This window comes from Gossypium hirsutum, chromosome D03 (genome assembly GCF_007990345.1).
Source record: "Gossypium hirsutum isolate 1008001.06 chromosome D03, Gossypium_hirsutum_v2.1, whole genome shotgun sequence".
Lineage (NCBI taxonomy): Eukaryota > Viridiplantae > Streptophyta > Magnoliopsida > Malvales > Malvaceae > Gossypium > Gossypium hirsutum.
This window is the reverse complement of record NC_053439.1, coordinates 32574666-32587160: the sequence shown is the minus strand read 5'-3', so window position 1 is coordinate 32587160 and position 12495 is coordinate 32574666. Positions and strand designations below refer to the sequence as shown.

General features: G+C 31.7%; 1 protein-coding gene and 1 pseudogene across 1 annotated transcript; one reads left to right on the top strand and one right to left on the bottom strand.

Annotated features, from left to right (window-relative positions):
* The first annotated feature begins 1161 nt into the window (after positions 1-1161).
* Positions 1162-3535, top strand: LOC107950731 (uncharacterized; annotated as a pseudogene).
* A 4960-nt stretch (positions 3536-8495) lies between these two features.
* LOC107950730 (probable serine/threonine-protein kinase PBL18) lies at positions 8496-11890 on the bottom strand. Its single transcript, XM_016885658.2, has 6 exons — positions 11584-11890; positions 10267-10538; positions 10054-10189; positions 9815-9945; positions 9582-9705; positions 8496-9480 (listed from the first exon to the last, which is right to left on the bottom strand). The coding sequence occupies exons 1-6, from the start codon at positions 11654-11656 to the stop codon at positions 8723-8725; spliced, it is 1494 nt and encodes a 497-aa protein (XP_016741147.1). The 5' UTR covers positions 11657-11890; the 3' UTR covers positions 8496-8722.
* Positions 11891-12495: the final 605 nt, after the last annotated feature.

Genomic DNA, 12495 nt, shown 5'->3' with positions numbered 1-12495 from the left:
AATTTGGTTCTTCAAAATCAATATAAGCTATATCCAAGAATATCCCCATCTTATCCCATCCTGGTTCAGTATTTTTAGTGCTCGGTTTAATTTTTTTTATCCAGTTCAGTTTTTTGCGTGTTTTGCCTTGCCCCCACCGTGATTTAATAATTATATATGGATTTAGGGATTATGGTTTAAGGGTTGGGATTTAAGGTTTAATGGTTAAGAGTTAGGGGTTAAGAGTTAGGAATTTAGGGTTTATGATTTAGGGATTTAAGGGTTGGGTTAGGGTTTAGGGTTTAAATTAATTAGTTTTTTTTAATTTATATATTAAATATGTTCTTATATAATTGTAAAAGAGATAATAATAAATTTAATATATTAAAATTATGAGTATAGTTTATATTATTTAAGAGATATAAAATAGATAGACTTTATGTATATTGAATGATTAATTTAAGGTTTAAGATTTATTTGAGATTTGTTAAATGATACAATTTTATACAATCAATTAATACTTTTATATTTAAAAATATTTAATCTAAACCATTTGATATATTTGATATGGATATATAGGTAATTATTTAATTTGGATAGGATCAAATTATAAGAAAAAAATACAAAAAATTGAGATAAAAATGATATGGATATATAGGTAATTATTTAATTTGGATAATTCTAACTTAATAATTAATTACAGCCATTTTATCATTTGTTTTCTTATTAAAATATATAATATTTTATTTTAAGTGTACTTGGTTTTTTTATTTTATAAAAAATTAATTTATAAAAAATAAAAATAAATTTTTTTAGCATAGCAAAACGGCGTCATTTTGTTCAAAATAAAATATTTTTTGCAGCGTTTTTGTAAAAAACGCCGCAAAAGATAAGCAATAGCGACGTTTGCAAAAAAAAATTCACTTTTAAAAATGGCGCCATTTTTATAAAATCCCTTTTTTACCCCTTAAACAATAGTGGCATTTTTATAAAAATACCGCAAAAAATAAGAAACGCCGCAAAAAGATTTCACTTATAAAATCCCTTCTTTTTCCCTTAAGCAATAGCTATAAAAACGCCGTAAAAAAATTCACTGTTAAAAAATGACGCCGATTTATAAAATCCCTTCTTTTTTCCCTTAAACAATAGAAACGCCGCAAAAAAATTTGGCTTTTAAAAATAGCGCATAAAATCCCTTCTTCATTTCCCCCTTCTTTTTCCCAAAATTTCAAATGAAATCCCACCTTTCTTCTTTTTTCTCCGTTTTATTTTTCCCAAACCATTTCTCCTTTATTTTTTGTCCCCAATTTCCCCAAATCGACAGCCCTCTGCATCTCCATTGGTCCTGCCCATTTTTGCAGCCTCGACTTCGGTGAACAAAATGAATACCTCAAAGGCGTCGTCACTGATGTTATCCATGACCCAGGCCGCGGTGCGCCCTTAGCTCGCGTCATGTTCTGTCACCCATTTCGTTACAAGAAGTAGAAGGAACTGTTCGTCGCCGCTGAGGGTATGTACACCGGACAGTTCGTGTACTGTGGTAAGAAGGCCACCCTTATGGTCGGAAACGTGTTGCCTCTTAGATCTATCCCGAAGGAGCTGTCGTTTGCAACGTCGAACACCACGTTGGTGATCGTGGGGTTTTCGCTCGGGCTTCTGGTGATTATGCCATTGTTATTAGTCACAACCCTGATAACGACACTATCAGGTCTCTAATTTCATACTCTTGTTTTAATTTTAATTTTGATTTCGATTTATTTGCTTTAATTATATGCGTTGTTTATACCCTGATAACTCTTGTTTTAACTTTGTGCTTCCATTTTTACAACATGGACTCAACTAGTAGGGAGAACTGGAGAAGACATTATACCACATGGTTTGCACCATCAATATTGTTCATTGGGAATTTAAAAACAGAAATTGTCTATATTCTAATGCTTGTAAAACAATTTACTCAGTCCATCTTTTCTAAGTTACTAGCCTTGAGTAGGGAGACGGATAATATTTGATATTTGACAATTGCAATTATATTTTGTAGTTGAATTGTTTGTTAATGGGGAGATTGTTCAACGAGCACTGGAAAGACAAAAGAGGGTGGAACCAAAACCGCAAAGGGCCCAAGACAGACCAAGGTACAACGATTGGACTCGTTATGTTCGTCGCAGAGAGAACATGAGGTGAAAAGTATAATTAGAAAGAAAGAAAATGATGTATAGAACTCTTTTTAAGTGTTTCTTGAGATATGGGAGCATTATTATTATGAAGAGAAGACATGGAAAAGAAAAGCTTATGTTGATGTTTTTTAATGTAGTTCTGATTCTGAACTTGAATGTTTTGTGGTCTGTTTGAGTTTCTGCATAAAACTGATGTAGGATTATTTATGATATTGCTTTTTGTTTATTGTCCTTCTCATTAGAATCTAAATTTTTATTTAAAAGCAATAGTGTGCTTTATGCCCCTTATGATTTTTTTTCACTATTGTGTAACCTGTAAGCAAATAAAAATATCAACGTTTATGATTGGTGTGCGAATTGATGTTTCCCAGCGATTAGAGCTTGAGATTCCTAGTTGGAAGAGTTTAATTCGAACCTTGCGATGTTAACTAGAGCTTATGGGATTGAAAACAGTCTCTTCTTGTTGTGTAGCTCGTGACTTGGCGGGTCTTTGCATGCACCTCAAAGTAAATATTGAGATTTGAATGTCAATCAACATGTGAAGCTATAGAACTGATGTTCTAAACTCGGTTTATTTGTAGAAGTCCGGTTTTCATCTAATTTGTTTGCTGTTTATGCTAAAGAACTGTGGCCTTTTTTATCATTTATTTTGTGCAGGAATTAGTGGTGCACCTCAAGATAACAACATTATGCTTTGGAATGCTGTTATATTTGGGTATATTATGAAATAAGACTAGAGAATCTTTATGTACTTGCTTTTTAGATTAAAGTTCTATTAAATTGTGCTAATGTCTTTACTTGATGGATTTGCAGACCATTCATCCGACCATGCTGATTTCCATCTTGACATTTTATTTGTTCATATTCCATGTAGTTTATATTTGCCATCTTGAAAACAACTCCACCGAAAATTCAACAGTCTTTTTATATTTGTATTTTTTTCAAACGTCATTTTTCAAATCTTTTCCTTTGAATTTCCGATCCCTTCAGAGTTCTGAAAAATATTCAGGTACTTCGGTATTTTTCAATTTCGCATTTTATTTCCTCCAATCTTTGAATTTAGTTCCAATTTATCGTCATTTATTTGCTGAATTAACTTGTAAAATAATTGTTAGCACCTATGGTTTATAATTTAGTTCCAAAAAGTAACAAATAGCTTGTCTGCTACCTGTTCTTTTTTTTTTTTTATCATGTTTTATAATTTTGTGACATTGTTCTTGGTACTCTAAAGATATTTATGCAAAATTACCCTATGATTCTATTGTATTTATCCTGCATGGCTGCACCATGTATTTCTTAACTAGTTTGATAAATTTTATGTGTGGTGTTTAATTTTTCGTTATTGTCTGTGTAACTTGCAGCAAAAACCTACATTTGAGCTATCATTCCATTGTTTATTTTAGTTTTGATTCTAAATTTTTATTTTTACTTTAATATTTAAGACAACTTGAGTTTTAACTTTTGGATTTTAATTGTGTTAGTAATTTACGCCATTAAATTCTAAAACTAAATTCATTAATTTTTATATTTAGTTTTAAAGTTAAAATTTTTATAGAAAATTTAATTTAAATAATATTTTTTATTTATCCTTAAAAAGTATATTTAAAGTTCAAATTAAAAAAATAAAACATAATATAATATTTATCATAAAAATAATTATTATTTGATTAAAATAATTTTTTTTAAATATTATGTTTTTAGCGGCGTTTGTGATAAAAGCGCCGCTAAAGGTCATAGTCTATAGTGACGTTTGTGGGAAAAGCGCCGCTAAAGGTCATGGTCTTTAGTGGCGTTTGTGAGAAGAGCGCCGCTAAAGGTCTTAGTCTTTAGCGGCGTTTGTGGGAAAAGCACCGCTAAAGGCCTTGGTCTTTAGCGGCGTTTTTTTTTAAAAACGCTGCTAAAGTTAGCGACACATTTTTTAGCGGCATTTTTTTCGGCGCTTCTTAAAGCGTTACAAATACTTTTAGCGGCTCTTTTTAGCGCCGCTAAAAGCCTATTTTGGTGTAGTGATTATATTAAAAAAATTGAAGAATTTACGGCTATATATCAAGTAATTATCTTCAAGGGTGAAGCAAAAAAAAAATTTGAGTGTGAGAATTAAATTTTATATTTTTTATGATAGTAAAAACAAAATTTCATCATTTTTATAGTTTATATTTTTATAGTTTTTAAAGGCGCAAATTAATTTTTATCATTTTTGAGATGTCAAAGTGTAATTTTACTATTACTAATTTAAAATTATATAAATTATAAAAGATCTAAATCAAAAAAAAATTATTTTAAGGTGAACCATGGCCTGTCAACCCCCTAGCTTTGTCACTTATTACCCTATAATATATGTGAATTCATCCACCACATTAGGAATGGAAAATGCATTTTGTTTTACGTAGTTGGACAATGATTATAACATCTTTAATTATTTACTTTACGAAAATAACTTATATTAGCATCATTTTAAAATATATAATTTTCAAGCACTAATAAAATTGTATCATATCATTAAATTTTTATTACATAAAAATATTAATGTATGTTCATTTATGTACTATGTCTTTTCTAATTTTATTTAACTTTAATTAAATCATTTAAAAAATATTAAAACTTTGAAGAAGAAAAAAACATGTTTGAAACCATGTGTGGGAAAAAAACATAAAAATTGATAAAAAAAAAATCATAGGAGAAAAAATAAAATCGAAAAACTAAAACCAACAATTAAAGTTAAAAAAATACTAGAAAAAGAAATAGAAAAAAATGAAAATTATAACATCAATTTTTAAATATTTAAAAGTATTATACATTCATTCATATTTAAGATCTTTAAAATTTTATTTTATTAAAAAGTAGCTAAAATTAAATTTCAAATATATCATTATATATTAATTTGAGATTTATTTTTTTATTTTATAAAATTATTTTAACGCAAATAATATTAATTACCCATTACACTATAATAAAGTCCAAACATAAGTTTTATACTATTTCTTTCTCAGCAATTGAAAAATAATTTAAAACGAAGGTCACATGTCATAACAACTTAATAGTGGCCGGAAACACATATTTTCTGAGATTTCATGCTCATTTAGTACCAAACCTGAAATTGGCTGTCCACCACGGTGAATGTTGTGCCGTTAGGACCCTAGCAATCACAACTTTTAAAGCTTCGTTTACACATCGGAGAAATTGATGCAACATCAACGTCATGAAAGCTTACTTTAGGTTGAATGCAACTGTTTAAATATTAGGAGAAATTAAACGAGGTTTCAAAGTTTGTAAAATGGTTTGCTTTTCTTTTAAATTTTTATTCGTTTCTATTTTGCATGTTGATACAATAAAATATCGATGATACTGTTAAGTATAATTCTTATTTCAGTCAAATTTAAAAAAATATTTTTTTCAATTAAATTATGTTTATTTGTTTCAATTAAATTCTAATTAGTCTAGATTATTTTATTATTATTTGACCTATGAATTTAGCCTATAAATAGACTCTTTGACAACCTTAGAAAATACACCCATTATAAATTAGAACTCATAACACTTTTGGAGAATTTTGTATTTACATTTTGAGGGTTCTTTATTTTTTGAGTTTCAAGGTTTAATTTTTATCTCCATATCTCTATCTTTGTACTTTTCGTTCTTTTTTCATTATAGTAAAATTATTTTTATCTATAATTTTTTATTCTCTTTGGAGAGGTTTTTCCAGTTAAATTTGTGTGTTCAATTTTTCAATTTCTTCCACTATTTTTTTACGTGTTCATTGCTTAATCGGTTCAATCTCCAATAAGTAGTATCAGAGCTAGTTCAATTTTCGTAGATCAGCCCGTTCAGAGATGACAACAACAAAGTTTGACATTGAGAAGTTCGACGGTGTCACAAATTTCAATCTGTGACAAGTTTGAATGATGGCAATTTTAGTTTAGATCGGCCTAAAAAAGGTTGTTACTAGGAAAAAACTCGAGAATCTAAATAAGTCAAAATGGGAAGAGCTTGATGAAAATGTTTTGTTTGAAATCCAGTTGTGCCTCGTGAATAGGGTATTGCAAAAGGTATTGATGAAGAATACTTCATCCGCCTTATGAAAAATGTTAGAAACTCTTTATGCGACTAAATCTCTGGCTAACCTTTTAGTGTTGAAACAACGTCTATTTACGTTTGCATGAATGAAGGTGAGCTTCTTAAAGATCACATAAGTCAATTTATTACCCTTTTAAATTATTTAAATAGCGTTGAGGTTCAAATTAACAATGAAGATCGGGCTATGCTATTATTGTGTTCTTTACCCCCTTCATACAAGTCTTTAAGGGAGACCCTGATTTATAGCCGAGATAAACTCTCGTTTGAGGATGTGAAGGGTCATTTGTTAAGTAAAGACAAACTCGACAATGAGTTTGGTTCGGATAGTAAGGCAGATAGGCAAGCTTCTGCTTTGGTAGAATCAAAGAAGTGAGACAAAATGTGTCGCTATTGTAAGAAGTTAGGTTACGTCAAAGCATATTGCTATAAACTGTGAAATAAAAGTGCTGCTGAGAGTAACGAGAAAGATGTAGCTGGCGCTAATTTGGCCGACGAAAACGGTGATGATTTCTTATTAGTGTCAACGAGTGAAAGCTCTGAGCTTACGTTTGGGTGGGTCCTAGATTCAGGATGTTCTTTCCACATGTGTCCCAATAGAGAATGGTTCTCCACATATAGTTCGGTTGAATGTGGAGTTGTACGTATGAGAAACGATTCATCCAGTAAGGTAATTGGTATTGGTACTGTTAAAATTAGGATGTACGATGGGATGATTAGGACACTCTCAGATGTCGAGTATGTACCTGATTTACGAAAGAATCTCACCTCCTTGAGTATTTTAGACTTGGCGGCATTAAGGTGTCTCATGGGGCTCTCGTTTTGTTAAAAGGTAAAAGAACTGGTAGTCTTTATATTCTGGAAGGTTCTACAGTGACTGGTGAAATCGGACATCCCTCGTCCGTTACGGAGTCGAAGTCAACTCGTTTGGAGCGGAGACAACTTGGTCATAGGAGGGAAAAAAGTATAACCGTTTCGTTGAAGTGAGATTCTATTTTGGATGTAGGTTCTGAAAAGTTAGGGCACTGTGTTCGTGAAAATCATATCTGGGTTAGTTTTGGTTTGGTAGTGTACAAGTTGAAGGCTAGAAGTCTTCAAGTTTCTAAGCACAGATTTGTCTTAGTTAATTCCCTGCATAGTTCAAGATAGACCCGTGGTGGGCTTTGGCAAAGATGGCGTTGTAGAAATATGAGTCAATGTGGAGATTTGTTGAGTTTGACTCTTATTTCAGTCAAATTTGAGAAATAATCTTCCAATTAAACTCTTTTAATTTGTTTCAATCAAACTCTGATTAGTCTAGATTATTTTATTATTATTTGACTTATGAATTTAATCTATAAATAGACTCTTTTACAACCTTAGAAAATATATCCATTAGAGATTAGAACTCATAACACTTTTGGAGAATTTTGTATTTATATTTTGAGGGTTTTTTGTTTTTTGGGTTTTAGGGTTTAGTTTTTATCTCTATCTTTGTACTATTCGTTCTTTTGCCATTATAGTTAAATTATCTTTACCCGTGGTTTTTTATCCTCTTTAGAGAGGTTTTTTCACGTTAAATTTGTGTGTTCAATTTCTCAATTTCTTCCACTATTTTTTTACTTGTTTGTTGTTTAATCAGGTTGATCCCCAACAGATACAATGAAACTCAATGACTATTTACATTTTGTCCTAATGAAAACAATTAATTGAACACGAAAGAGTTATAGCAAAAAGAAGCATGTAGTACATTACAACATTATTTTTTAGTTACAAGTGAGTATTTTTTTTATTTCAAAATGTCACCAACAAATTTAACGAAAAAAATTTAACGGTGTTAACAATTGGACTTGAATTTTGAAATCTAAAACGTAAATGACTAAATTCTTGAAAATAAAAGTAAAAAAATTTAGTTATGTTTTTCCATATATTTGAAGAATTATACTCTCATAATTATGTACGAAAATATACATAATTATGTACGAAAATATAAAAACCAAATGAGACTTAAGTTCTAGAAAAGGTAAAATATTTCATGTGTTGTGAGTAGTTTTTAAACCTACAAGTGAGGAAGTTTAGTTAATTATTTTTTTTTTAAATCAAATTTTTAAGGGTGGAGTATCCGTATATCAAATAGTAATTCCAATCAAATATTAATTTTGAAAGCCTAAATCATTATATATATTTCTTTGAAAAATTATTCTAAGAATGCTTCATTTGATTTAAATTGAATATGTGGGAATTCTCTAAATCATCCAACTTTCAGCAGAATTAGTAATAAAAACCACCAAATAAATGGAATATGATTTTGACTTAATTGATTCAGTATGTAAAATATTAAACCTTCCTTGTCCACATATCAAGCAACTGAAGATTTCCATTTTCTTATACGAAACCATTCATGAAATTTGTTGCATAAAAGCTTCTGCAAATGGTATTATGTTGTATACGAAATCCAAATAATCCTCTACCTAACCAAATTTTACCCCACTTCTTTGTTTTTGGCACCTTGCATTAAACTAAAATGAATTCCATAAAGCCCCTTTCAAAGGGTACTTGTTATTGTATTTGGAACTCTTCACTTGAGGTACATCACTTGAGGGAGAGACGAGCCCGGATACACTGCTTGGAGACCCAAGGAAGGACAAAGGAAGATCGCTTGTGGATAAAGTGGAAGCCAAGGGTGGGGAAATTGTTCTTCCAGATGAACCTCTGTCTTGGCGAGAGAAGAGTTGCCTGCGTAACTCTCTTAAGCTAAAGGGAGGTCCATCGCTTTGGGACGAAAGGGAGGACCGAGGACCATTGCTTGGGGATGAAGGAACATGTCTTGGGGACGAAAAGTCAGACGAGCAAAGAGGGGAAATTGATCTTTGAGATGAAACGCTGTCTAGTGGAGGTAAGGGAAGCCAAGGCCTGTCGACTTTGAACCCAACGGAGGATGAAGGAACACCACTTGGGGATGCATGCGAACCCGAGAGAAGACGAAGACGTCTGAGTGCTGATAAAACCTCAGCCATTGAGGGCCGGACCTTGTCTTCACTTACACACTGCAATGCAATGACTGCAACACCATAAGCTTCTCTCTTGGAGTAGTTGCCATTTAACTTGGTATCCATGATTCGGGATAACAGGCGTTTATCGCCTAAATATGGTTTAGCCCAATCCACTAGAAATTCCATTATACCAACTGCTGTTTGACAAACAGCCTGGCGTCCGGAAAGCAGTTCAAGTAACACGACCCCGAAGCTATAGACATCACACTTTGTATTTAGCATACCTGCACAACATTGGAAGAGCTCATTCGTACAATAAGATGGCCAAGAGCTTTACCAAAGACTATGGTAAACAAAGATTGCATAAGATGGCAACCATAGTAACCTGTAGCAAGATATTGAGGGTCAGTATATCCTTCAGTACCAAAGACTCGAGTTAAAACATAAGATTGATCACCAGTAGGGCCTTCTATTGCATAGCCCAAATCCGAAAGTTTTGCACTGAAATCCTGCAACAATGATGTAAGATGGGTTTTAATTAGTATCATTTATAGTTGGTAGAATATAACTTCGATTCAGCACTACAGCATACTGCAACTTGGTTTTTAGGCAACATACCGAATCTAGTAGGATATTCGCTGACTTTATATCTCGTAATATAAGCCCTAGTTCATGTAAGAAAGAAAGGACTCTAGCAGTATCTATGGCAATTCCAACCCTTGTTTCCCATGACAATGGTGGAGAACAATCTGAAATTAAGACAGCATCAAAATTAATGAACAAACACACATCTTTCGGCATAATACGAAAAGCAATCATAAGCAATAAAGCATACGTTGAAAAAGGTATTAATTCACCTTTGAAAAGAAGATCCTGCAAGCTGCCTTTAGATAGATATTCATAGACCAAAAGCCTATCCTCCCCTTGCGAGCAATATCCATAAAGCTTCACCAGGTTCCGATGACGAAGTCGCCCAAGGTTACCAAGTTCAGTCTACAGTCAACACAATCGATACATGAGTCAAGAACATTTTTCAAAGAAAGTGAACATGATAGAATGAAGAAACCAACCAGCCACTGCTCATGACCCTGAGTGCCAGTGGGACTAAGCTTCTTCACAGCAACAGCCATTCCAATTTCAGGGCTTGCAGCACTAAGTGTCTGCTCATCAATGAACCCCATGTAAACATAACCGAACCCACCTTCCCCTATGAGATTCTGGGAACTAAAGTTCATGGTAGCCTGTTCTAGCTCAGAATATGTGAATGATTTCAGAAGAGGGGGTGATAATATACAACCACTTCCAGTTGTTTCATTCAGGCGAAGGTTTGGAAATCCTGAAACTGAAAGAGAAAAAAAAAGGGTTCCCTGCTATGAGCTAGAACAATGCGTGATGAATGGTACATTGTGTGATTGTCCAAAAGTAAAAAAAAAAAAAGGTTATTTAATTGCTTACCTTCAAATATCATTTTCAATAAAATAACCAGATTAGCATAGGAGCAGGCCAAGAAAGAAAGTTTCAAGCACATAAGATGTATATGATTATGAATTAGTGGTGGGAAACTTGAGCAAAGAACGTAAATTATAAATCTTAGTAATCTTATCAATATCAGTTCATATACATAACAATCTTATGCTAAACTCTAAAAGTAGTTGACAATGATGCCTTTAAATACTGAAAAAACAGCCCAGTGATGTATGCAACCATACAATTCTAACCATAAAAAGGACCTTTCTACATGAATAATTGAATTCATTCAAGGAATTTACTATCAAAGAAGGGAAAAAATTCCATATTTCTATACTATAACATGCCACCATCGATTACTACCTTCCAAGTGGCAATTTACCAGTGCAAGCATATATCTTTGCTCACATTTTAAAACAGTACCAAACCGATGGTAGCATTAGTGCCTGTCTACTTGTTTTTAGGACCACTTGAAGTGATTAACAAATACACAATTTAAGGGTAGAGGGTTTAGGTTAAAGATTCTATGTCAACCTGAAATCAAGAAATCCACAAAGAGAAAACAACAAATCCTGTATAAAAACCAAAAAGAATGCCATTAATGAATTGAATATAAATCGGTAACAATTATTAGATAAAGCCATTAATTTAAAGCATACACAAGGAACCTGAAAGATATAAAGGATAAAGGTAGCCATCCATGATTCTTAAAAAGAAAGAAATTGCATGAAATAAGAAGACCCCATTAAAACATTATCTAAAGTAAACGGAAACCGTTCAAGAAAGCAAGAAAAAAAAAAGAAACGACTGCATGAAATGAAAAGAAACCACTAAAACATTATCTGAAGTAATTAAATGAAAGCTTTCAAGAAAGAAAGAAACGACTGCATGAAAGGAAAAGACCCCCATTAAAACATTACCTAAAGCTGCAGCACTGAACTGGATAGGTCTTCTTGGTCGAGCATGGAATAATGATGGGAAGCAATTGCCCATCTCTCACTATCTTTCTTTAACTCAAGTATCTACCTTTTTCTTTTCCTTCGAAATAAACAATAGAGAAATAGAAATGGAAGGCAAAAAGGAAGAAGAAAGGCGAATATTGTATATGGGTTTTGCGTAAAAAACTTAAAGAAGAAGCAGATTAAAGAACGTTAAAGTGATGAAGTGCCTCCTTCTAGCAAGGTCTCTGCTTCTTCTTGTTCTTTAGCATGAAAGCAGAGAAAAATGAGACTTCTCTTTTTATAGAGGGAAGGAAAACGGAATTAACAATATTAATCTTTTTATTGGAGCTTTTTACCCCTGTTGTGCCGCGCCTAAATATCATGTGCTCCAATTCTCTCTAGGGTTGATGTTGTAATTAAGGGTGGGCAAAATTTTATTCGATTTGAAAAAATCGAAAAAAATTTTAAATTTTGAGTTAATCGAATAAGTTATTCGAACTATTTGAGTCAACTCGAATAAGAAATTTCGGAGTTCGAGTCGAGTTGAATTTTTACAATTCGAATAATTCGAATAACATATTAGTATAAATATTGTTTTGATCTCTGTCAATTTTAGAAACGAGTAAATTGGTCTCTCTTAACAAAAGATCAAAATAATTTTCAAAATTTGAAAATAATTTTTAAAATTCAAAATATTTATAAAAATTTTAAAATTTTTATTTTTAAAAAAATTATAAATTTTAAAACTAAAAAAACATATCAATAATTTAATAAAATAATAATTATGAAATCAAAATAAGGGATTAATGATTCAAGTTTATCATACTAAATTTTTTTTATTTGGCTTTAAAAAATTTCAAATATATATTGTTTCAAATTTATGTGTTCTAA

Coding starts and splice junctions, on each gene's coding strand:
- LOC107950730 (XM_016885658.2), bottom strand. CDS start 11,656: ATGGGCAATTGCTTCCCATCATTATTCCATGCTCGACCAAGAAGACCT. Junction 10,190..10,266: donor AGGGTCATGAGCAGTGGCTG/GTTGGTTTCTTC, acceptor TGTTGACTGTAG/ACTGAACTTGGTAACCTTGG. Junction 9,706..9,814: donor CGAATATCCTACTAGATTCG/GTATGTTGCCTA, acceptor TCATTGTTGCAG/GATTTCAGTGCAAAACTTTC.